We start from the raw sequence: 27,481 nt of genomic DNA, 5'->3' as shown, positions 1-27,481 counted from the left end.
GTTTGTTTTTTTTCTTTTGTCTTTAGAGTCCTATAACTTTTTAAAAGATCTTCTGACATTGCTGTAGTAGAGATGTTCTTAAAGCCCAGGTTGTCCTGAATAAAGGATGTTTAGGGCTTGACTGTGCACCACAGGGTTGATGTTTGACAAGTGGACTGAAGGATGATTCGTGCCTGACACCTTTTTTCTGTAGAGTCACAACGAAGCGACTCGTCAGCTGATTGCATCAAAACAAGACGAAACGGTTTGATGTGTTACAGGCAGAGTTTCCGTTGTTTCCAGAAGACAGGAAGTAGATTCAGAGAGCTGTTGAAGAGCGAGGCGAGAAAGACAGAAGAGGAACTCGGAGGTGCATGTGTGACTGCGAGGAGGTCTGAACATGAACAAAAGGAAACTCAGTAAGTGTCTGTTTTTACTCTATCTTCATCGACCAGACCACCGGCCAGGTGGGAACATAGAATCTACAAGAAGAATAGCTGTCAAATGTGATTAGAGGAGGGTTATGCTGCGTTTTTACATTCTAGAATGATGTTCTATAGAATCTAAACATAAAGAGTGAGGGCGAGCAGAGACGACCAGAACACATGAATGAATCAAAGATGGAGTATTTATGGAGATCAGTGGAGAACGGGTTCATGCTGTAGGTGAACCTACATGAGCATGAACACCGCTAGAACTTCATGTTTAAGATGCTTCTGAGAGTGAGTTTGGCCCCAGACTTACTGAAGTATATCCAAGTTAAAGGCTGATGTCTGGAGTTTATACAACAACAGTTCCAAAAAAGTTGGGGCGCTGTGCGAAATGTAAATAAAAACAGAAATCAATCAATGATCGTCAAAAACTCACTTCATTCTCAGTAGAACAGAAACAACATATCAGATGTTAAACTGAGACATTTTAACATTTCAGGAAAAATATGAGCTCAGTTTGAATGAGATGGCAGCAAAACATCTCAGTAAAATGGGGACAGGTCAACCAAAGGCTGGAAAAGTAAGAGGTACTACTGAAAAACAGCTGGGGGAGCATTTTACAAAAATCAGATTAATTGTCAACAGGTCAGTCACATGACTGAGTATAAAAGGAGCATTTTAGAGAGGCAGAGTCTCTCAGAAGTAAAGATGGGCAGAGGTTCACCAATCTGTGAAAAAGTGAAACTAAAAATTGAGAAACAATTTCAGAAAAATGTTCCTTATTGTAAAATAGTGAAACCTTTGAATCTCCCTCCATCTACAGTCCATAATATCATCAACAGATTCAGAGAATCTGGAGAAATCTCTGAGAGCAGAAGGGGCCCTCAGGGGCCACTGCATTAAAAACAGGCATGATTCTGTAGTGAAATCACTGCATGGGCTCAGGAACATTCCAGAAATCATTGTCAACACAGTTGACCGTGCCATCCACCAATGACAGTTAAAGCTGGATGATGGAGAGAAGAAGCCATATGTGAACAGGATCCAGAAACACTGTGGTCCATCTTCTCTGGACCAAAGCTCATTTAACATGGACTGAGGAAACATGGAAAACTGTTCTGTGGTCAGAGGAAACATGGTAAACTGTTCTGTGGTCAGAGGAAACATGGAAAACTGTTCTGTGGTCAGAAGAACCATGGAAAACTGTTCTGTGGTCAGAGGAAACATGGAAAACTGTTCTGTGGTCAGAGGAAACATGGAAAACTGTTCTGTGGTCAGAGGAAACTGGGGCCCAGCAAAATCCTGGTCTATTGTAAAGTTAAACTGTAATATCCATATTTTATATTTAACCTGAAAAAATAACCACTCTTATAAATGAAACAAGTCTCTTTGATGTTGGTGTAGAATAAGGCCTTCTAAAAAATGTAATTTTGTAAAAAAAAAAAAAAAAAAAAAAAAAATTAAAATGGGTTAATAATGGCAAAAAAAAGGTGGAAAAGATGGTGAAATTGGATCTTAAAAAGTAGCAGAAATGGGTAAGAAATGCCAGAAATTAGATAAAAATGGCAAAAATGGGAATATTGAGTGGTTAAAAGGGGAATCAAAAGTGGCTAAAAAGACTTTAAATTGACAAATAAATGGGTGGAAACTTGTCGAAATTTTGTTAAATTGGTGTGACGTGGGAAAAGGTGGTAAAATTTGATCTTAAAAGTGGCAGAAATGGGTTAGAAGTGGCAAAAAATAATATAAGAATGGCAAAAAATAACCAAAAGAAGGCAAAAATAGGCATAAATAGTGGTAAAAGAGAATTAAAAAGTGGCTGAAAAGGCTTTAAAATGGCAAAAACGGGTGGAAATCTGGTGGAATTGGAAGAGAAATCGATATATACTGGCAAAATAGTGCCAACTGAGAAATTAAAAAATTGGCAGATTTTGGCAGAAACTGGTCAAACTGGCAAAAAAGGGCATATCAGATAGTGAAATGTGATTAAAAAGGGGAAAATTGTGCATAAAAAGTGGTAAAATGGGGTTAATAGTGACAATAATGGGTCAACAGAGGCAACATTAGACTTATGTGGCAAGAATTGGTTCAGAAGTGGAAAAAACAGGCAGAAAAAATGGTGGAAAGGGTTTAAAATGGCAAAAATGAGTGTTAAATGGTAAAAATATGTTAAATTTGTGGGGAAAAAAAGATGAAAACTGGTTAAAATTTGGCTAAATTGGTGTCAAGAGGCGACAGAATATTCTTAGTTTTTTTTGTGAATCTGGAGACCCCCTCTTAGTGTCTCCCAACCGCCAAGGGGGGGGCCGACCCCAAGGTTGAGAACCTCTGATTTAGAGAAACGTGTGCTCCCACGGAAACGTGGTCTTTTTCAGGGAAGGCCTGGGTAGTTCTGAAGTGTTTGAAGCACATATAATGTTTAATTGCATTGCTGCCGTTCATTCTCGGGGCTTTTTTCTCTTAAACGGGTGCGTGGTCACTCTGAAGAGGAAATGAGTTCATCAATTAACTGGAACTGTAATGAGGGGAAACTCTACGTGACTGAACGCTCATCTCTGCATGTCCCGGTACTACAATTGCCATTTTTGTGGAAATGTACAGCCAACATGCAACAAAAAATCCCAGTTTCCAGATGGAGTCATAAACGTGACCTTAATAACTCCATATAATGTGACCTTAGATCAGGGATGTCAAACTTAGTCACAGCAGGGCCGAACTCTGAATCTGGTCAACCTGAGGGCCGAGCAGGGTCCACATTTAACCACAAACTGTCAACCTCATTTTCACCAGCAATGAATTATGGGAGAAAAAAACCCTTAGCACTCATGATAAAGGATTTTGAGATTGAAAAAAGTCAAAATGATAAGTTTAAAGGCTCAAAATCTGGGATAAAAATTCAAACTTACCAGCTCAAAAGGTCCAAACAAGGCATTTAAAGTCAAAACAATGTTTTTAAAAGGCAAATTTATGAGATAGAAAGTTGAAATCATGATTCTTTACCATCAAAATATAAGATAAAATTCAAAATCATCATTAGTGTGAGAATTTTTTTTTTTTTTTTTTTGAGTTTTAAAGGCAAAATAATACTAAAAATTTAAAATTATGGATCTAAAAAGTCAAATTATGGGATAAAAGTCAAAGTAAGGAGCTAAAAACGTCAAAATGTGCTAAAAAAAATTCCAAATCATGAGTTTAAAAGGTCAAAATATTACTTAAAAATTTTAAATTGAGGATCTTAAAGGTCAAAAAACAAGATAAAAAGTCAAAATTATGAACTGAAAAGGTCAACATATGTAATAAAAAAGTTAAAACCATAACTTTGAGATGCAAAATTCAGAAAATGAAATGAAAATAGAAATGTGTTTTCGCACATTCCTGACTGTTTATCTAACTATTTCAACTTTTTACTTTTTCAGATTTTTATGGCTTAACAAGTATGTTTTAAACTAGATCAAAATTGTAATTTCAGCTGAAATTGTGTGGAGATGCTGAGAGATGAATTGCGGAAGAACTGCTGAAAATAGCCAAAAGCACAAAAATAGCTAGAAATAGCATAAAAATAGCATAAAATGGTAAAAAAAAAAAAGTTAGCTGAAAATGGCATTCAATAGCTCAAAAAAGGATGAAAATAACTGCAAGCAGCCTTAAAATAGCTGAAAATAGCATGAAAACAGGCATATTTAAAAACTTTTAAAAGTTAGAAATGAGAAAAGTCATAGCAGTCAAATGACGTAGAAACTGAATTTTTTAAAGTTAGAACGGTGTCGATACGACAAAGTATGAAGGAGGAGATAGCCAGCGCGGAAGAAGAACAATAAACAAAATGGCTGATGCCAATATCAGTAGTGTGGATGCTCAGCATCCCCACTAATCATCAAGGTTAAGTTTACATTTTTATACAGGAGGAAATCTGCAGACTTCATACTGGTGGGCCAGTCATAAGAAAAATATGATATGATCTGGTGGGCCGGGTATAACTGCACCACGGGCCGGATTTGGCCCCCAGGCCTTAAGTTTGACACCCCTGCTTTAGTATTTTTTTCTGAGTTGAACCCAGAGAGCAGCAGCAGCAGCCATGGTGTGACGGCAGTGAAAAGATGATGTGAGTGTATTTGTGTAACCCTATAAATGAATGTGATCTTTGACTCTTGTCTTACTGTTACAGCTTGTGTGGCTCATTGTTCCCCTCACAAACAGTTTGTGGTGCATTGTGGGTAAAACATAGTTGGGTCCTTGTGCGTCTGAATGGACGGCGGTCCGGCTGACAGAGATGGTCTTCAGAGAGACAACAGCTCACTGTGCTGCTTCTTCTGAGTCTAAATAAGTCTTCACTATTAATGCTGAAAATCACCCATAATGCATCAGAAAGCTGTTATTCAGCTAGAGCTCAGGCTAAACAAACCGCTGTTATCAGCTCAGAGACGTCAAACTTCAGATTAAAACGTGCTATCTGTGATAAAACTGAGCAGGATGTTTGATTTAGAGCAAAGATGAAGTCTTCTCTGCCTCCCTAAAACAGATAAATACATCTCTGAGTCAGAACAGCTGATGTGAATCTCTGGGTGGAGGAACCTTCCTCCCAAAAACTCTCATTCTGAACACGGCGGTGGTTTTTTTAGATTAATCTGATAGAAGTTGTTTTCATTTTCAGTCACGTTCAGCATCAACATGGGGCAAAAAGAGGAAGGACCTAAAAATGAACTGAATTCATTAACAACAGACATTTAGATTAGGCTAAAGAAACCTTCTCTTTAATTCTCTGTAGGGTCAGGGCGGACATTTTTTCTAAAGCTGCAGAAAAATCCCCCTCCTACATTCTTGAGACTAGAGCCCTGAGCAGGACTCTTTCCTATTTCCGCTCCTGCTGGATGTCTGACCATTACCGTCCGCTCCTGCAGCATGTGGCGCCTGCACGCACCTGCAAGGGTCCGTCCAATCCCACCCACATCCTGCACAGATCCTGGCAGATCCACATTAAATATTCAGACAGCACCTTTAATTAAAGGAATAGTAACATTAATGTGTTCACTTAAGCACCAGCTTGACTAATGTCCTCCCTGAATGGAGGAAAAGTCTAGAAAACAACTACAAGGCTCACATCCTGATAACAGTCCTACATGAGAAGCAGCTGGGAGTCTCGGACTGACCTGAACATTGTTGTGGCTTAGCAATAAGATTGTCAGAATATTTACCGATCTTATTCACACATCTTTCATTATCATTTATTTCTAAGTCACTCACAGCTGAAATAGTTTCCTGATCTCTGGAAAGTTTGTGCGGCATAAAAGCTGCAGCACTCTTCCATCAGCTCTCACAGAGAGTAGACCAGTGATACTCAACACACGGCTTTTGAGCCACATGTGGCCCTTTGGTGATGATTTTTGGCTCTTTTGTGTCTTAATTTGAAATATTATTCTCTCAGAAAACCTTAAAAAAGGGAAACTTTGACCTCAGGAGTTATCCATTGCAAGTAACTTTCAGTTTGTTTCCCACACTTAAACAATAGGCTCTAACTGACAGACTGAATCGTCGAGCTTTATTTTTCGTCTGTATATTTCCATTGCCTTTATTTGCCGTTTTTGCCCCCTTTTTCCCTTTTATTTTTCCTATTTTAATCAATTTTGCTGCTTTTGGCCCATTTTTGCCACTCCTATTAGCCACTTTTCAAGCTGCCGCTTGACTTTTTTTTTCCAATTTTGCCACTCTTTGCTGCTTCTTGCAGATTTTAGTTACTTTTCACTCATTTTTTGCTACATATCTGCTGCTTTTTGCCCATTTTTGCCACCTGCAACTCTTCTTATTTTGTCATTTCTAACCCATTTTTTCCTGTTTCTTCCCTTTCTTTCCACTTTTCCCTCAGTTTTTGCTATTGTATGCCTATATTGCTTATTTTAACATATTTTTGCCATTTTTTTTTTTTTTTGCTGCTTTTTGACCATTTTCGTTACTTCTTTTAGCCACTTTTCAAGTTGCCTCTTGACATTAAAATGCAACTTTTTTGCACATTTTGCCACTCTTTGCAGATTTTAGTTACTTTTCACTCATTTTTTGCTGCATATTTGCTGCTTTTTGACCATTTTTGCCACCTGCAACTCTTCTTCTTTTGTCAATTTTCACCCATTTTTGCTCATTTCTGCTCTTTTTTGCCACTTTCACTCACTGTTTTTTTATTGCTGTTTTTCTCATTTTCACACACTTTTGCCTTTCTTTGCACCTTTTTTCCCAATTTTGCCACTCTTTGCTGCTTTTTTTTTTTTTTTTTTTTTTTTTTACCACTTTAACCCTTTTTTGCTGCTTTTCACCACTTGGATTTTGGCTCCTGCAAAGGTATTTTTCAACATTTTGGCTCTTTGGTTGAGCATGGCTGAGTAACGCTGCATTAATCTAATCTTTACTCTATCATCACAGGCTGTAACCGCCCCCATTATTAGATGCTTAATGTAATAAGACCAGTTTGCATGGAAAAGGGTGTTTTTTCCCAAACAACTGCATGATGGCTCAGTGTCTCTGCACACGGATGCGTGTTTGCGGTGATTGACCTACACCACAATAAGGAGAGCCTTAAAGCTGCGCCTTTTGGCTAATTTACAAAGTTCTAGAGCGTGCACTTTATCGTGGAGCTTTAACACTTTCACACGGTTTGGCTGCATGGAGACAGACATGTTAAACATGTTTACACAGTGGACAAGCTCTGTACTCTTGCAGGGCATCTTGAGGAATCATGGGACTTTCTCATGCAGTCTACATGTGTTTTGTGGACCAGAAGAAGGCTTTCCTCAGGGGGTACTGCATGAATATTGGGACCCAGGCCACTATGGTGAGCCATCAAGTCCCTGTTTAACCAAAGTGAGAGCTGTGTTTGCATCCTCAGCACAAAGTCAGGCGTGCTCCTGCTACGTGTTGGCCTCCAGCAGGGCTGCCCCTTATCTTTGATTCTGTTTGTGATTTTCATGGACAGGATCTTGTGATGCAGTCAGAGGGAGAAGGGTTTTCACAAGACCTCAGAATTTCATCTCTGCTTTTTTGCAGATGATGTGGTTCTGTAGGCTTCCTCAGCTGAGGACGTCCTGGGAGAGTTTGCACCTGAATGCAAGCAGTCAGGATGAGGGTTAGCACCTCCAGGTCTGAGGTTCTCTGCTGGAAAACACTGGATTGCTCCCTGCAGGTGGGGAGTGAGTCTCTGCCTCAGGTGGAGGAGTTCAAGTATCTCAGAGGTTTGTTCACGAGTGAGAGCTGAATGAATGGCATTCCAGGCACTACCAGCTTGGAGAAGACCCAGGACACGCTGTAGGGATTACATATCTCATCTGGCTGGGGAATGCCTTGGAATCCACCAGGAAGAGCTGGAAAATGTCCCTGGGCTGAGGGAAGCCTGGGCTGACTTGTTTAGCCTGCTGCGATCAGGACCCGGCCTGGGTAAAAGGGAAGAAAATGGATGGATGGGCTCATGTGTAAAGAAGGTATATCTAAGAATACAGCATGATACAAGGTCAAACATCCTCACATTAATGACGTCACAGTGACCTTGACCCTTGACCTCCAAAATGCATCCAGTCCATCCATGATTAGAGTGAACATGTGAGCAAACATTGAAGAACAACTCTAAAAGAAGTTTATAAGAATGGCCAGGATGTACGTGAAGGAGCAAGCTCCAGCCTGAAGCCTCTGGTCCTGATTATCACCTCCAGCCTGAAGCCTCTGGTCCTGACTATCACCTCCAGCCTGAAGCCTCTGGTCCCGACTATCACCTCCAGCCTGAAGCCTCTGGTCCTGACTATCACCTCCAGCTGAAGTCTCTGGTCCCGACTATCACCTCCAGCCTGAAGCCTCTGGTCCTGACTATCACCTCCAGCCTGAAGTCTCTGGTCCTGACTATCACCTCCAGCCTGAAGTCTCTGGTCCTGACTATCACCCCCAGCCTGAAGTATCTGGTCCTGACTATCACCTCCAGACATAAGTATCTGGTCCCGACTATCACCTCCAGCCTGAAGCCTCTGGTCCCGACTATCACCTCCCGCCTGAAGCCTCTGGTCCTGACTATCACCTCCAGCCTGAAGTCTCTGGTCCTGACTATCACCTCCAGCCTGAAGCCTCTGGTCCTGACTATCACCTCCAGCCTGAAGTCTCTGGTCCTGACTATCACCTCCAGCCTGAAGCCTCTGGTCCTGACTATCACCTCCAGCCTGAAGTCTCTGGTCCTGACTATCACCTCCAGCCTGAAGCCTCTGGTCCTGACTATCACCTCCAGCCTGAAGTCTCTGGTCCTGACTATCACCTCCAGCCTGAAGCCTCTGGTCCTGACTATCACCTCCAGCCTGAAGTCTCTGGTCCTGACTATCACCTCCAGCCTGAAATCTCTGGTCCTGACTATCAGCTCCAGCCTGAAGCCTCTGGTCCTGACTATCACCTCCAGCCTGAAGCCCCTGGTCCTGACTTTCACCTGTACAGAGGCAAACAAAGTTAGGAATTCCCAAACAGGCAGAAAAATCTTTAAATCTGCATGTCTCTACTCCTCCAGCCTTGAGTCTAAATTTAGCCGAGGAAATAAATAGCCGTCAGTGTTTAGGGAGTGTAATGGGTCCCTGGGGGCTGAAACATAATCAAACAGTGCTGAGAGCTGAGCTTCAGAACAGAACGATGAGAGTTTCTGAGGATGAGGTTACCAAAACATTCCTCTGATGACTCCCAGAGAAAGAAAAAGTTCTTTATGTTCAGCAGGATGAAGAGGGAATGAAACGTTTGCAGCTGCACGTCACACTTTATTTAAACGTGCTTCAAACTTCACCTCAATGATTTTACTCCTAACTGAGCCGTGACCCTGAGCAGAGACGAGCAGGACGACCAAATAACAGACAGGACTCAGGAAAGGGGTGTTAAACTCAAGGCTCGGGGGCCAAATCCGGCCCGTGGTATAGTTATACTCAGCCCACAAGATCATTTATTAATTAGAACTGGCCCGAGGTCTGAGGTCTGCAGATTTCCTCCAGGATAGAAATATAAATCTAACCTTGAAGATTTAAAATATCCTCTTAGTCATAAAGATTTGAAAAAATAAAGAATAAAAATAATGAGATAGAAAGTAAGGAATGGGGGACGGACATGAATTTGTGTTTCGTGTAATATTTTCAATTTGCATCTCAAAATTATGACTTTGACTTTTTATCTCATATTGTGAAGTTTTGGATTTCAATTTTGAATTTCAAAATCATGATTTTAAATCTAATCACATATTTTGCCTTTTTTAACTCCATATTTTGTTTTTAATCCCATATTTTAACATTTTAAACACGCTTCAGAGTTTTATCTCATATTTTGATATTCTAGAGTCACAATCTTAAATTTTAAGTCATTTGTCAACCTTTTAAATTCTAATTTTTGCGGTTTATCTCATATTTTTAGCTTTTAAACTCCATATTTTTATTTTTGATCCCATATTTTGACTTTTAAACTCATGATTCAGAATTTTATCTCATATTTTAACATTTTAGAGTCACAATCTTAAATTTTAACTCGTTCGTCAACTTTTTAAACTGTAAATTTTTTTTTTTTATTTCATATTTGACCTTTCAACTACTAACTTTGATTTTTAATCCCGTATTTCAACCTTTTAAACTCATGATTTTGAATTTCATCTCATATTTGGAATTTAAACACATGGTTTTGGATTTTACCTCATATTTTGACCTTTACACTCATGATTTTAGCTTTCTATTATCTATTTCATATATATATATATATAGTATTTGTATATATATTTGTCTTTTAAAAACATTATTTTGACAGTTGTTTTTGTGGTCTGACCTTTCAAACTAATATTTGTACCTTTATCTCAGGTTTTGAGCCTTTAAACTTATTATTTTGACTTTTTAAACAAAATCTCTTATTGATTTATCATCAGTTTTTCACCCTTAGTTAATCGTTTACAGTTTATGGTTAAAATTTAAATAACAGAAGTGTTTTACCTGTTGAGCCCTCAGGTTAGCCCTAAATTCAGGCCTCCGCTGTGATTGGTTTGACAGCCCTGATTTAAAGGGTTAACTGACACATCAGTGTGTTTTCCTGTTTTACTGAAAGTATGGTGTAATCTTTAGAAAGAACAGTCACTTCCTGAACTTCATCATTCACCATCTCAGCGTTAAGGTCATGACCTTTAGAGCAGCCAGATTCTCACATGGGCCACAGCAGATCAGACTGTGATAATCAGTGATGTTCAACATCCAGCCTGAGAGATTTCTAAAGCATTTCTACCAGAGAAACAAAACAAAACCAAACGGACATGTCAGGTAGAAGAGTTTTAAGATCTACTGGGACCTGACAAAAGTTCAAGAGACAAATTAGACAAAGATAACCTGAGGAAATACTAAAGTCAGTTTTAAATGATGGTTTCATTTATTAAGGGTAAATCCATCCAAACCAGCCTGGCCCTGTGTGGAAAAGTCCCGTCTCTAACCCTAATAGCCAGCTGGTCCATCCTTGGTGTTAGTGATAACTGTCAGTGAGTCTTTCTCATCACTGTGGAGGAATGTTGTCCCATTCTTCTTTGCAGAACAGTTTTCATTCAGCCACATTGAAAGGTTTTCCTGTTCAAGGTCATCACAGCATCTCAGTCAGATCTAAATCCAGACTTTGACTAGACCACTCCAGAACCTTCATTTAGTCTTCAGTCCATTCAGAGGTGGACTTGCTGGTGTGTTTGGGATCATGGTCCTCCTCCATAACCCAAGTGTGCTTGAGACCGAGGTCATGAACTGATGGTTGAACATTCTTCTTCTGGATTTTCTGCTAGAGAGCAGAATTCATGATTCTAGTGGTCCAGGTCCTGGTCCAGACCATCACACTACCACCACCATGTTTGACTGTTGGTCTGATGTTCTTCTGATGAAAAGCTGTGCTGCATTAACAGCTTTTCTTCCTCATTCTGTGATAAACATGTCTTTAAAAGACATTCTGATGTACTATGAACCTAATCCTGTAGGTCACTGGTTAGACTGGAATGACAACTGGGGGTCTAGACTGGACTGTGTGCAAAAACCAATGATGGAATGTCATCCTTTGAAGATGAAGTCATCCTTTGAAGATGATGTCATCCTTTGAAGATGATGTCATCCTTTGAAGATGATGTCATCCTTTGAAGATGATGTCATCCTTTGAAGATGATGTCATCCTTTGAAGATGATGTCATCCTTTGCAGATGATGTCATCCTTTGCAGATGATGTCATCCTTTGAAGATGATGTTATCCTTTGAAGATGATGTCATCCTTTGAATAATATTAAGGGCTTCAAAGGATGACATCATCAAAGATAGATGATGTAATGTTCCTAGTTAACCCCCCCCCCCCCTTTTTTTTTTTTGCCAAATAGTCAGCCATATTGGAAACTTCTGTCTGTTCTTCTGTCTCATCAGTCCTCAGAATATTTTCCCAGAAGTCTCGGGGATCATCAGGATGTTTTTAGTCAAATGTGAGACGAGTCTTTGAGTTCTTTTCGCTCAGCAGTGGTTCTGGCCTTGGAACTCTCCCATGATGCCGTTGTTGCCCAGTCTCTTTCTGATTGTTGAATCATGAACTCTGACCTTAATTGAGTCGGTGAGGCCTGCAGGTCTTTAGATGTGGTTCTGGGTTCTTCTGGGACCTCCTGGATAAGTTGTTCATGCACTGTTGGAGTCATTTTGGTAGGCAGGCCACTCCTGGGAAGGTCCACCACTGTTCACAGTTTTTGTCAAAGGTTTCAGGAAAAACTCAAAATGGAGGACCCAAATGCAGATAAAACAAAACTGGTTTAATTAACAAACAAAAGAACTACTACAACAAAAAAACAGGAATCAAAATCAACTAAACAAAATCCAAAGGAGCACGAGGGAAGCACGAGGAGTAACTGACACGAGGAAGACATTGCAATGAACCAACACAGACACAGGGAGACACAGAGCTTATATACACAGGGAGTGATTAACAATGGCAGACAGGTGTGGACAATCAGACACAGGTGAAACTGGTGAAGGATAATCAAAGTGGAGGGAAACTCAGGCAGGAAGCAAAACTGGAATCGCACACAAGGGAAGGCAACTACAAAATAAAACAGGAAACATGGAACCTAACACAAGAAGCACACAAGGACTGAAAACTGGACACAAGAAGCTAAACTACAGAAACACTGAAAACACAGGAGGATACAAAGAACCAAGGAGGGAAACTCAAACACAGGGAGTAAAACTAAAACATGAAACAAAACAAGAAGCACAGGGAAACTTAACATGAAACAGAGAATTAACTAAACATTAAACACAAGGAGCAAAAACTGAACATGAAACAGGGAAATAAACTAGACATGAAATACACGGAGTACTACACATGAAACACAGGGGAAAACCTAAACATGGAACACAGGGAATTACTTAATACAATAAAAAACTAGACACATGGAAAATAACAAAAGCCCAAAATACACAGAAACACAAAGACTATATAAAACACTAAAAGCTGAACCAAGGAAACACAAGGGCTACAGATAACATCTAAGAACTAAACCAAATACAAAGTCAAACTAGAAATCACAGAATTCACAAAGGATAGCCATAGGAAAACTCAGAAACATAATAAATCAAAACCTGGATCATGACAGTTTTCCCCATTTGTGGATAATGGCTCTCAGCGAGGTTGGCTGGAGTCCCAAAGCCTCAGAAATGTCTCTGTAACCCTTTCAGACTGATAGATGTCAGTGACTTTGTTTCTCCTCTGTTTCTTTAGATGGCTCCATGATGTGTTGTAGATCTTTTAGCGTACTTCACTTCTGTGGATTCAACAGGTCTGGCAGTAATTCGGGGTAATCTGAACTGAGCTTTCTAAAACGATGTGGTAAATCAGAGTTTAGTCATGATTTAACAAGAGGGAAGGACTTTTTTTAACATGGGACCAGGTAGGGTTGGATGGCCTTTTCCCTTAATAAATGAAGTCATCGTTTAGAAACTGTCTTCTGTATTTACTCAGGTTATCGTTGTCTAATATCAAAATAAATTTGATGATCTGAAACATGTAAGTGTGACAAATATGCTGAAGAAATGGTCCAATCTGACACAACAATGTCTCTATAACCCTAAATAAAGACGCTCTCCTCTGCAGGTTTTAAATGGTTCGGGAGCCTCACCAATCTCTCAACACGCCGGCCATCAGAAAAGGCCGACAGCAAAGCAGCCCCAGAGCATGATGGGAAACATTACAGTGTTGAATCAGCTGTGGGGAACCACCAGTCTGTGGATGACATGGAGCCCGGCCCCCTCAGCCCCAGCTACGCCTGCTCCAACCAAATGTACACACATGTGGGCACGGTGCCCCGCAGCCAGAGGCAGACCAAGAGCTGCCGGGGGCTGAAGAAGAAGAAAGAGGAGGAGGAGGGGCAGTGGACGGCGGGGGACCACGTCAGAGATTCTCCTCTGCTCAATGCCCTCTCCAGCCTCAGCCTGACCAGCTTGGACCGACCCCAACCTGGGTCTGCATCAACCCGACCACTGCCCGCTACACCCACACCGGCGTGGGCATCAGCACCTGAAACCTGCCAGGATAAGAGCTACGATGATTTAACCAGGAGCTGTGGGCCTTCAGAAACTGGAGAGTCTCCTACCATGGCAGCCAGCATCCCCAAAGTGGTCTCTCCTCAGGACCTGTACGTCCCCATGGACCCGATAGCTGAAGCAGGTCGCAGCCACGTGGACGAGGCGACGGACAAACAGAGAGGCATCATGGGTAAACCGGAAACTACCAAGGGGTTACAGGAAGTCAATAAAAGAGACAGGTAAGAGACTTTATTGTCATGGCTTTGGGAGACAGTCTGTTTTATTTCTCATCATACAAACTTCTGTTAAATGGACGTCATAGAGCCAATAAAAGGTCAAAGTGTAAAGAGGCAGACCGCTGCAATGATGAATAAAAACATGAAATATCAGATAAAATTTAATACAGCCTTTTTCATACATTTTTAAAACATTTTATCATTTTGTTTTTTGTGCACCAGCACAAATATTACTTTGTAAAAATGCCAAAACTGTGTAACCAGACAAATCTTCTCTAATATTGAAATTCAGAACCATGAAGCTACCACTGAATAATAAAAATATTATTTTTCCTATGATTGAAAAAATCCCCAGTAATTTTAAATTGATTTTTTTTTTTAAATAAAATACAAGGTAAGTGCACATCTCTCATTTTTATTTTGTAAAACATTGCCTATAAATGCATCATATTTTTCAGAATTATTTTGTGCATTTATTTTAAGATTTAAAGTTTGCAATTCAGGATGAGAAATGTACGGAGCCCCGGAAGGGACATGGGGGAAAAAATAAAATGATGCTGTTTTTTTTTTTTTTTTTTTTTTTTAGGATTTTCCCCATCATCATGGAAAAAATATAATATATATATAATATAATAATAATAATAGGAAAAATTTTCCTTATTTTTCCCTTCCAGGTCTCTGTAGAAATTTAAGATTTAAAGTTTGCACCACAGGATGAGAAATGTACGGAGTCCTGGAAGGGACATGGGGAAAAAAATAAAAAGATGATGAATTGTTTTAATCGATTTTTCCCCCCCATCATCATGAAATATTTTTCTCATGATGATGGAAAGAAATATTCATCATCATCATTTTTATTTTTTCCCCATGTCCCTTCCAGGTCTCCTTAGAAATCTGAGATTTTAAGTTTGCACCACATGATGAGAAATGTATGGAGCCCTGGAAGGGACATGGGGGGTCAAATTCAAAAGATAAAAATTTTAGATGGATTTTTTTCCCCATCATCATGGAAAATTTTTTTCCACAATGATGGAGAAAAAAATGTCCATCATCATCATTTTTTTTTCCTTCCATGTCCCTTCCAGGTCTCCATAGAAATTTAGTGATGGATAGAAAAAGATAAAATATTGAGTAATGCTTTGTTGTTCAATGAGATCTGGATTATTATGTCTTAATACTGAGATAACAAAGCTGGTTTTCATGTGATGATGAATTCACTTCTCCAGATCTAGGGGATTTTGATCCGCTCAGTATCAAAAACAGCAGGTAAAATAAATTATATGGATGCATGACTATTAAAACAGGGCTGTCCAAACCTTTTCCATTAAGGGCCACATACAAAAATATATATAAAAATATATAAAAGGTGGGCACCTGTAACTCATTTCTGTCACTTCTCACCCATTTTTGCTTCTTTCTGACCCTTTTCCTCCACATTTTCGCCTCTTTCCACCCATGTTTGCACCACTTTTTGCCCATTGGAGCTACCTTTTGCCATTAAATACTCATTTTGTTCCTAATTTTTGCCCATTTTTGCCACTCTTGACTGTTTTTAGCCTATTTTAGTCCCTTTTCACTCATTATTTACCACCTTTTGCCCATTAAAGCAACCTTTTGCCATAAAATACCACTTGTTTCCTATTTTTGCCCCCCCCTTTTTTTTTTTTACCATTCTTGACCGTTTTTTTTTCCCTATTTCAGTCATTTTTCACAATTTTTTTGCCATGTTTTTGACGATTTTGGACCATTTTTGGGCACCTGTAACTAATTTCTGTCACTTCTCGCCCATTTTTTCTTCTTTCTGACCCTTTTTCTCCACATCTTTGCATCTTTTCACCATTTTTTTTGCCCATTAAAGCTACCTTTTGCCACTAAATACCATATTTTTCCTATTTTTTGCCACTCTTGACTCTTTAAAGCCTATTTTAGTCACTTTTCACTCATTATTTTGCCACTTTTTGCCCATTAAAGCTCCTTTTGCTATTAAATACCACTTGTTTCCTATTTTATGCCCATTTTTTTACCTCTCTTGACTGTTTTTTGCCCATTTTAGCCAGTTTTCACTATTTTTTTGCCACCTCTTTGTCAATTTTGGACCATTTTTGCCATCTCTAACTCATATTTGTCACTTCTCACCCATTTCTGCTACTTTCTGACCCTTTTCCCACTATTTCTCCCCATTTTCGCCCCTTTTCATCCATTTTTGCTGCTTTTCACCGTTGTTTTCACCTTAGACTTATTTTTATTGCTTCTTTAAAATGTTGTTTTCCACTTTTCACCACTTAGATTGTGGCTCTTGCAAAGCTATTTGCTCTTTGGTTGAGCAACACCGGGTTAAATTGAATCAATTAACGTAGGGCAGCATTAACAGAGCTGCGCTATCGCGCATGCGCAGTAGCTCTCTGCCTGCTCGCTGTGGTTCAGTCAGTCAGCTGGGTCAGACTCGGCGGTAGATCGTGTCGGTGTCTGCCGGAGGAGATGGGAGAAACTGGGGGCGTCAGCTGTCGGTCTGTCCGCGGAGTGGAGGCAGAGAGGAGGTGAGGAAGGTTAATCGATAACTCACATATCGATTCTGATTGGTTTGACGTGATTATATGGTGTTTGTGACACAGTGCTGAGAGGGTCAGAGCAGAAATGTCCGGTTAGATCGGCATTAAGAAAAACGTGGAGGTTTGTTCCTCATGTTTGAACTTTTCTGGACTTCTGGCTGGTGTGTGAGTGTGTGTGTGTGGGTGTGTGTGAAATGAACGGAAACATTCTCATGTTTGAGGTTAGTTTGGACAGAAAACACCAAAGCTGGTAAAATTTGACCCTCGTGCTGCAGGCAGGCAGGCAGAAACCAGACTGAGGGTTCAGGATCTGAAACTGGACCGGGCTGCTCGTTATGTAAGAGGAGGAATCTGATCATGTTGGCTCACTGTCAGAGATAAAGCTCTGAGGCTGAGATGGAGCTCCGAGTTTGTTCTTAACTCTGGCTAAAGCTGCAGATATGAGGGTAGAGAGGAGGGATCAGCAGGTTTCCAGAAAAACCTCCATGTAGACCAGGACTGTCACTGTAGACCAGGACTGTCACTGTGATTCTAGAAACAAAATAACCTCCATGTAGACCAGGACTGTCACTGTAGACCAGGACTGTTACTGTAGACCAGGACTGTCACTGTAGACCAGGACTGTCACTGTAGACCAGGACTGTTACTGTAGACCAGGACTGTCACTGTAGACCAGGACTGTCACTGTAGACCAGGACTGTCACTGTAGACCAGGACTGTTACTGTAGACCAGGACTGTCACTGTAGACCAGGACTGTCACTGTAGACCAGGACTGTCACTGTAGACCAGGACTGTTACTGTAGACCAGGACTGTTACTGTAGACCAGGACTGTCAGTAACAATATCAGGTTATTTCAGCATCAGAACAACAAAAACACAGTCACAGCCGCCCAGTTCTGGGATTTTCTTACTTCCAGTTCTTAAAAACTGCACACAGACTTTGGTCTGATGTCTGAATTGCTCCATACATTTGTGCAGCAGTTTGAGGCTTTGCCAGTGTTTTAGAGCAGATAAGACTGTGTGCAGGACTCTGCTTTGTTTGAACACATGTCCATCTCAGACTGGGTTACACCGTGTCCTCTCAGTGCTGGGACGTCCTACAGCATCACAGGCTGTCCACACAACAGGCGTGAATCTTTAAATATCTCACGATTCGATTCAGAGTCGATGTCTGATTCACAACACATCCTGTTTCTTAGAAAGAGATTATTTCTAGGGTTTCCCGATCAGCATTTTTGGCCTCCAATCCTGATCCGATTTTTTTAATATTGAATATCGGCCAATACCGAGTCCCGATCAAAACATTTGTCCAAAGTTTACAATACATAATTCAAACAATATTACCAATAAGGTTGGTTCTTTTAATCATTCAACCTTTTAATTCCTTTGTAAAAAAACAAATAAATATTAATCTGGTCATTTTGTGACCTGGGTTACATGATTCTCATAATTACCTGGATTTGTTACTACTAGATATCTCAGACTTATTCCATTTAACTCAGTACAGCCAATATTGTTGTTAAAAACACAAAATCACATTTCTGCTCAGAATGGTGTAATAGCTATTTCACTTTAATTATCTGTCAAAATAAATGTACATATTCGAGAGGCATCTGGCTGCAGCCCTCGAGCAGACCTCTATGCTGGGGCGTTTGGCTGGAGACCTCTACGCTGGGGCGTTTGGCTGGAGACCTCTACGCTGGGGCGTTTGGCTGGAGACCTCTACGCTGGGGTGCGATGTATATAACCCGTGATGAAATTTTAGCTCTATCCGCTTGCCGACAGGCTGACCCTAAATCTAACCAGTTGGATTTAAACACCTAAACTGAAGCAGTCGGCGTCTGCTACTGCATGGTCCAGCATAGACCCCAGCGTAGGGGTCAGGGTGTGCTGCTGCACGCCCAAATATGCTAATGTGTCATAAGCACAGTGGTGTAGTCATGCTAACAACAACTAGGTCATGCTAACAACAGCTTACACGCTGCACGCCCCAGCGTAGGCTCGGGCAATGTACGTCACGCCCCAGCGAAGAGGTTTGCTCGAGGGCTGCAGCCAGACCCTCTAACCTCAGATTCACTTAGAGGTGGTGTATCAGAGTCAATAGTCACAATAACATATGAATTAATACATGAATTTTAAGTATTATAATTCCACTTAAAAGTTAACTTGACTCTATTAGTCACAACAAATGAATGACTTCAGAACATCCCAACTCCACTTAAAGTGGTGAAAACAGTTTAACTTGAACAGGATCAAAACAGATGAATCATACAGATTCAAAACAACAATCCTTATTAAAATGTAGCAGCTTAGTCAGAGAAATGAACCAAAACATTAATACTGGAATAAAACCCAAATACAAGGCACTCTTGTAATCACACTTGTAATGACATTGGTGTGCACACTGCACGCTTTAACTGGAAGGTGGAGGACTGTGCAGTGAGACTCGGCGGTGACATGGAGCAAACATCTGAGCTCAAATGTCCGCAGTGAAGCTAACAGCAGTGAAGTTGCCTTTCTCTAGTATGCTGTCACGTACTTTGTTGTACGGTAACGCAGTATCAGTAATGTAATGTCGAGATGGCAGGGCATAGCGCGGGTCTAAAAGCTCAAGAAGACGATAAAAACCCAAATTCTCCACCACGGAGACGGGCTGGTTGTCCAGCACGATGAATTTGACCACCTTTTCTGTTATCTTTCTGCCTCATTGCTCTCTCGAGGGTACTTGTCTTTCCTCTGAAAGTCCAGAGAGTGTATCTTCGGTGAAGCTGCCTGTTGTTGTAGTCACTGTAATCTGCTGCAGGTTTACTTCAGAGACAAAGGATCAAATTTGTAGAGTTAAACGCAGCTCTGCCGCTACCTCCTCGTGAAACAGTCGTGTTACAGATGCTGCAAGTGGCCGCTGGACTGTTTTTGCCCTCACGTTTGAAGTTTTTCCAGACCGCTGACATTTTAAGACACGAAAGCTAACGTTGCTGCTGCTGTTTGTTGTGATCGGGATCGGGACATCCCTGATTATTTCAGTGCCAGCTCCAGTCTGCTCTGACTTTGCTCTGCAAATGATAATCAGAAAATATAAAGTTTATTGAAATGTGTCCCAAATAATGCTTTTTTGTAGCTTTTGTTATCAGCTTTAATGGGGATGCACCACCATATTATTGGTGTCTGCGAATATTTAAATTACTGCCGACATTTTCAGCTGATATTTTGGCTCTTAATGTTCCTTTTCCAGCTGTAAAGCTGGACATTAATGATCCTCTCCATCTTTACTGACTTTACTGTATGAACCAAACTAAGAGGCCCGGGGGGTGAGGGAAGTGAAGAAGAAGAAGAAAATCTTTGACTGGGGAAGCCGCAGACCCAACAGCTGATCAGGAGATGGTGATAGGCGATGGTGTGGCCAAACCGCAGCATAGAGGAACCTTGTATTGCAAAACAGTGGCAAACACAAAATAAAACGCTCTTTTTTTTTGCCCAGTTCCACTAAAAGCTCGCTAAATTAAACAGAGCAGCTGTACCCGTCTATAGAGCTGTGTAGCTTCGCTGGTTAACCCTAACCCTAACCCTAACCCTAAGGGACAATGCACACTGAAATCCCATCTCGGGATAAAAGTGGCAAAAAAGCTTGAAGTAACATGAAAAATAAGTTAAAGGTGGCGAAAATGCCAAAATGGTGAAAATGGTGAGAAACAGTGGAAAAATGGTCAGAAAGTAGCAAAAATGGGTGGGAAGTGACAAAACATGAGTTACAGGTGGCAAAAAAGGTTCCAAAAGTGGCAAAAACACAGGAAACAAGTGGTATTTAGTGGCAAAATTTAGCTTACATGGGCACTAGTGGCAAAAAAAGTGAAAAAGGGCTGAAATGGGCAAAAAGTGGCAAAAATTGGGGAAAAAATGGAAAAAAGTGGAATTTAAAAGCAAAAGGTAGCTTATTTGGACAAAAAGTGGCAAAAATGATAAAAAAAATAAAGGGGCAAAAATAGGAAAAAGGGTATTTAATGGCAAGATGTCACTTAAATGGTCAAAAAGTTGCAAAAAAATGTTGAAATAGGGCAAAAAATGTATAAAAGTGGAAAATATAGGGAAAAGGTAACAAAAATAGGAAAAAAAGGCACGTTTAATGGCAAAAGATAGCTGAAATGGGTGGAAAGTGGCCAAAATGGTGAAAATGGCAAAAAGTTTCTTCTCTTTAAAGTTTTCTGGGGAATAATATTTAAAAGACATAAAAGAGCCACAAATAATCATAAATGAGCCACACACTGAGTATCACTGCTTTAATAAATTTGTCTGAATTTGAATCTTAAATCTGTAGAGGATAATACCACTACTACTGCAATGCCAAACACCTAAAATAGTGAAATGTCCCTTTAAACTGTCCAGAAACACTCTCTTTGAGTTTTTATGTCTCTGCAGGCAACAATAATTCCTTTGATAGGGAAGAGAGTGGTGGAATTGCATGTTTAACGTTAACTGGAAGGTGAACAAGAGTCGTCAAAAGCCACGCCCCCTAAACATCAGTTAATCCAACACCAGTTAAAGTGGCACACCGGGGCTTCTTTGTGTGTGGAAGTTCACAGAGGTCACCGTTTCGTTTGAGTAAGATGTGGAATTGCGAACTCATGTTGTGAAGTTGGGTGTAGGAAAGCCTTGGCGTTTAACGGACCTGTGCACAGAAAAATGATGTGCCAATAAATCGTCACGTGCATCCTTGCAGATCTGTTCATCAGCACGCATGTTCAGAACTGATGCAGCTGTGATGGCTGTTTTAAAACACATGCCCTCTACGGTGCATTTAAGAAAGATTGCAGCAGATGCTTAACTGCACGATGCAGCGCACGGCTTAGACTCAAAACAAGACTGCTGCATGGATAGAAAGTCTACCAGGAAGTTAAGAAATGCTGACTTGACATCATGTCTTCTCGTTTTAACTCCAAGCAGAGGAACAAGAAATGGGACGATCTGATTAAGTCTCATTGCTCCTTTTGGTCCTCTGTGGCAGAAAGCTGAAGTCTCTGGGCTCTGCCAAGTCTGAAAACATCCTCAAACACATCAGAACTCTCCAAGAGAAAGGTGGACCGATGCTGCAGTGATAGCCAGCGTGCCCATAACGAAGCCTGTCACAGTTTTACCCAACACTGCTCACCAAAGAGCAGAATTGTTAAAAATTACTTTTGCAAGAGCCACAATCTAGGTGGTGAAAAGTAGCAAAAAAGGGTTAAAGTGGCAAAAAAATAAGTGAAAGGTGGAATAAAAATACCAAAAAGTGGCACAAATTGATGAAAAGGGGCAAAAAAGGCGTAAAACAGGCGTAAAATGGCTAAAACTGGGTTGAAAGTGGCAAAAATGTGGAGGTAAAGTTGCAATACAGGAAAGAAAGTGGCAAAAATGGTCAAAAACCAGCAAAAAATGAGTCAAAAGTGACTAAAATGGGCAAAAAGGCAGCAAAAAATCAGCAAGAAGGGGCATTTAATGGTAAAAGCAACTTAAATTGCTGGAAAGTGGCAGAAAATGGCAAAAAGGGAAAAAATTGCAAATATAAAGGTGGGCAAAAAGCAGTAAAAAATGATTTAAAGTGGCAAAAATGGGCAAAAAGTGGCACAAATTGATGAAAAGGGGCAGAACAGGCATAGAATGGCTAAAACTGGGTAGAAAGTGGCAAACATGGGTGAGAAGTGACCAAAGAAGTGAGGTATTGGTGGCAAAAATGGTCAAAAACCACAAAAAAGTAGCAAAAAATGAGTGAAAAGTGACTAAAATGGGCAAAAAAAGCAACAAAAATTTGGGAAAATCAGCAAAAATGGGCATTAAATGGTACAAGGCAGTTTTAAATGCGTGAAAAGTGGCAGAAAATGGCAAAAAGGGAAAAAAAATTACAAATTAAATCGTGGGCATAAAGGAACAAAAATTGATTTAAAGTGGCATAAATGGGCAAAAAGTGGCAAAAACTGCTTGAAGTAGCAATAAGAATAAGGGTAAATGAGTCACAGGGGGCAAAATATTGTCCAAAAGTGGCTAAAATGTGGCAAAAAATGAGTGAAAAGTGAATAACATGGGCAAAAAGCAGTCAAGAGTGGCAAAAATTGGCAAAAAAAGGCTAAAATGGGCAAAAAGTGACAAAAACGGTAGAAATAAAGGGGCAAAAAAATGGGATAAAAGTGGCTAAAAAGCTTGAAATAGCAATAACAATAAGTTAAAGGTGGCAAAAATGGTGAAAATGGGGAGAAAAATTGGAAAATAGTCAGAAAGTAGCAAAAATGGGTGGGAAGTGACAAAAAAATGAGTTACATGTGGCAAAAAGGTCCAAAAGTAGCAAAAATTAGGCAAAAAAACAAAAAAACAAGTGGTATTTAGTGGCTAAAGGATGCTTAAGTGGGAACTAGTGGCAAAACATGGTGAAAAAGGGCTAAAATGGGCAAAAATGTGGCAAAAATTGGGGAAAAATATAACAAAGTGGAATTTAAAGGCAAAAGGTAGCTTATTTGGACAAAAAGTGGCAAAAATGGTAAAAAATAAAGGGACAAAAATGGGATAAAAGTTGCAAAAATGGCTTGAAGTAGCAATAAAAATAAGTTAAAGGTGGTAAAAATGGTGAAAATGGTGAGAAACAGTGGAAAATGGTGAGAAAGTAGCAAAAATGGGTGGGAAGTGACAACAAAATGAGTTACAGGTTGCAAAAATTTTGAAAAAAGGAAACAAGTGGAATTTAAAGGCAAAAAGTAGCTTATTTGGACAAAAAGCGGCAAAAAAGGTAAAAAATTAAGGGGCAAAAATGGGATAAAAGTTGCAACAAGGGGCAAAAAATAGGAAAAAATGGGTATTTAATGGCGAAAGGTTGCTTAAATGGATGGAAAGTGGCAACAATAGTGAAAATGGCAAAAAGTTTCTCCTTTTTAAGGTTTTCTGGGGGAATAATATTTAAAATGAAGACATAAAAGAACCACAAATTGATTAGAAAAAGGCAAAAAATTGCCAGAAGAGGCCAAAAGTTGCAAATAAGCGAATCGAAATATACTGACAAAAAATAAATACTGAATTAAGTTTGACAGTTAAAGCCCCAGTAGAAGTGTGGGAAATAAACTGATGTGTGACTTACATTTTCTGCAAAGTTTCCCTTATTTCAGGTTTTCTGGGGGAATAATACTTCAAATTCAGACACATAAGAGCCACACGTTAGGCATCACTGCTCTAATATCTCCTCACAGTTTATAACAAAACTCTGAACCCCCTAACTATCTGATAGTAAAGCTGTCACAAGAGTTTGGCGATAACGTACGAGCAGAAGTGGTCACTGAGGTTAACCTTGGCGTTCTTTAAAAAGGTCGAGCAGACTCACTCTGACCTCACTGGCCTCTCTCACTGTGGACGCCGTGTACGTGTTGTTTTACGGGTCGTGTCACCGCTTTGAACCACAGATAGCGTGTCTGTGTGAGAGCGTGCATGCTACTGTATGTGTGTCTCCTGTTTGAGTGGCTGCCTGAAGGAACAGGAAGTTCTAAAAACTAGATGTTAGTTTGGGGAGCACAGCCTCAAGGCAGAGGAAGTTCCCCCTCGCTGGGCTCCAGAAAACAGCTCACAACAACCTTCAAAACACGTCGGGGCCTCTGCTGAGGCTGTCAGGATTCTTTAAACTGCTGTGTTTTATTTTCCGGTAGCTGCAGAGACGCCGGCTCACTTCCTGAGTACTGCCGAGGTTCCCTTGAGTACGGCAGTAAAACTCCAACTGCTCTTTCATGTGCAGCAGCCTCTCACCGACATCTCTCTATCAGAGCATGTGCATGTTTCATACTAATGTATGCAGACCAGCTGTCTGCTGTGCAAACAGAGGCTGAGCCAGAGAGGAGCAGCTCAGTGTGCTAGTTGTTCAACAGTTTAGTTGTTCAACAGTTTAGTTGTTCAACAGTTTAGTTGTTCAACAGTTTAGTTGTTTAACAGTTTAGTTGTTCAACAGTTTAGTTGTTTAACAGTTTAGTTGTTTAACAGTTTAGTTGTTTGCAGTCATGTGATTCTAATAATGCGATGATGTCAGAAAGTGAAGAGCAGCGTTAACCAATCACTGTGAATGTGGCAAAGTTGGTCCCTTAAAGCTCTAGGTGGCGCTGCACACTGCAGTTATCATCAGAACAGTTCTACATCCATCGACTATGATCCTTTACTAAACTGTGGTTTTTACCTCAGGTGAACTGGTTTACCTGGAGGGAGGGGATCCAGATCACTGATGATGGAATCCTGCAGTCCTCCTACTACAGATCTAGACTGAGGAAGGGAGACCAGAGTCTAGAGGAGTCTGGGACTGAGACCAGAGTCTAGAGGAGTCTAGGTCCGAGCTTTGAGGCTAGAGGAGTCTAGGACTGAGTCCAGAGTCTAGAGGAGTCTGGGACTGAGACCAGAGTCAAGAGGAGTCTAGGTCTGAGCTTTGAGGCTAGAGGAGTCTAGGACTGAGTCCAGAGTCTAGAGGAGTCTGGGACTGAGACCAGAGTCTAGAGGAGTCTAGGTCCGAGCTTTGAGGCTAGAGGAGTCTAGGACTGAGTCCAGAGTCTAGAGGAGTCTAGGACTGAGTCCAGAGTCTAGAGGAGTCTGGGACTGAGTCCACAGTCTAGAGGAGTCTGGGACTGAGTCCAGAGTCTAGAGGAGTCTGGGACTGAGTCCAGAGTCTAGAGGACTTGCAGGGTGAGAGTCTCACAGGTGATGTGTTGTTGTGAGTTGGCTCTTTTATATGAATGACAGCAGCTGGCTCTAGTTTGAGAGCCAGTTTCCTTTCTTCCATTTTTCTGGTTATTTAATCCAGATTTAAAAAGCCAAACTGGGGCCAAATGAAGATCCGTTTGTGAGCCAAAGACCGTCTCTTTTTACTGAGTTTAGTCAAATGATCCAGATCTCTAAAAAGAGCAGATTTCCCATCACACAGAAACACCAGCAGGTTCAGGGTTCACTGGGACAAACCAGGGATGCACTGATACCACATTTTTCCAGACGAGCACAAGTAGTGAGGGTTGGTGGTGGCGTGGATACCTGAAGGCCACCCAGGTATATTTGCAGCCATCCAGATGTCTTTTCTTACCATTTTTCATTTTTTTGTTTTGATTTGTATGTAACTGCCATGTACATGCACTAGACGTCCCCTTGTACTGGAAATGGACCTCATGGACTGCTCTCATGTTTGAAATAATGCTTTGCTTGCTGTCATGTCAGTGTTTTCATCAGCTTCTTCTTCCTGCTGCTGCTATCATCCTGAATCGGATGATGGTTGTGATAAGATCCCTCACACCTGCAGTTCACCTGCTATTATTAGGACTATGGGCTGAACCATTTCTGTGGTGTTGTCAGCTTTAGTGTTATTATATAAGCGTCTTTACATGGCGTAGCCCTGATGAATACTCCAGAAGACGAGGAACACAAATAAATTCAATGAGCAGAATAATGCAGGGAGGGCTGACCATCCTAACCGGCCAATAAGAGTCCTTCATTTGGAGACACTGCTGATGCTGGTGTTTGTATCTGAGCATCTTATCTTGGTGGAAAGTCCAGATGTGGCTGTTTGTCTCGACTTTGGACAACAGGTTTTAATCCATGTCTCTTACTTCCAGCACACAAAATTATCTTCAGAGTTTTTCTTTGTTTCTTTACAACTTAAATAGTTGGCACAGCCATAAAAAGCACAGATCTTTAGCGTTTTGATAAAGCTTCTCTGTCCAGAGGGTGACTGTGATGTGACATCATCTGCCAACAACCTTTAGGGCAGTGATACTCAACCTGTGGCTCTAGAGCCACATGTGGCTCTTTTGTGATGATTTGTGGCTCTTTCATGTCTTCATCTGAAATATTATTCCTCCAGAAAACCTTTAAAAGGAAAATTTACCTCAGAAATTATCCATTGCAAGTCACATCAGTCAAATCAGTTTGTTTCCCACACAGTAGGCTTTGTCACCTTCTTAATTTGTCTGCATATTTCCGTTGCCCTTATTTGCAATTTGTTGCTACTTTAATTCCATTTTTACTGCTTTTAGCCCATTTTTGACATTTTTATCCAGCTGTTTGCAATTTTTTGCACCTTTTTTGCTTTTTTTGCCACTGTTCGCCCATTTAAGCTGCCTTTTGATATGAAATGCCACTAATTTCCCATTTTGCCACTTATTCATGCTTTTTGCCCATTTTTCCCTACCTTTATTCTGATTTTTGCCCATTTTAGTCACTTTTCACTCATTTTTCTCCAGGTTTTTGCCACTTTCTGCTCTTTTTTGCCACTCTTCTCCCAGTGTTTGCTGCTTTAAGCCCATTTTTGCCACTTGTTTTTGTCACTTTTCTCCCCTTTTTGAAAGTTTTGTCCTGTTTTTGCAATTTTCAGCCCCTTTTTGCCACTTCTTGCCCATTTAAGCTGCTTTTTGCAATTAAATGCCACTTTTTGCCCATTTTTCCTACATTTTCTCTGATTTTTGCCCATTTTAGTCACTTTTCACTAATATTTCTCAGTGTTTTTGCCACTTTTGGAACATTTTGCCACCTGTAACTCATTTTTTTTTGCCACTTTCAGCCCTTTTTTGCCACTTTCCTCTCAGTAATTGCTGCTTTTTGCCCATTTTCCCCATATTATTTCTGTTTTTTTTTTTTTACATTTTAGTCAATTTTCAATCATTTTTTGCAACATTTTTGCCACTTATAACTCATTATTTTGCTAATTTTCTCCCAGTGGTTGCTGCTTTTTGTCCATTTTGCCACTTTTCACCTCTTAGATTGTGGC

The 27,481-nt window shown here is 40.4% G+C and overlaps 1 protein-coding gene across 1 annotated transcript in view; it reads left to right on the top strand.

Moving 5' to 3' along the window:
• The first annotated feature begins 320 nt into the window (after positions 1-320).
• Positions 321-27,481, top strand: part of sh2d3cb (SH2 domain containing 3Cb) — a 76,069-nt gene continuing 48,908 nt past the window's right edge. The window contains exons 1-2 of the mRNA XM_041786667.1: positions 321-398; positions 13,530-14,199. Coding sequence (XP_041642601.1) covers positions 380-398; positions 13,530-14,199 — 689 coding nt within the window. The 5' untranslated portion in view covers positions 321-379. The remainder of the gene's footprint in view (positions 399-13,529; positions 14,200-27,481) is intronic.

Source organism: Cheilinus undulatus, linkage group 5 (assembly GCF_018320785.1).
Source record: "Cheilinus undulatus linkage group 5, ASM1832078v1, whole genome shotgun sequence".
NCBI lineage: Eukaryota > Metazoa > Chordata > Actinopteri > Labriformes > Labridae > Cheilinus > Cheilinus undulatus.
The sequence above is the reverse complement of the archived record's forward strand: the minus strand, read 5'-3'. Positions and strand labels throughout refer to the sequence as shown.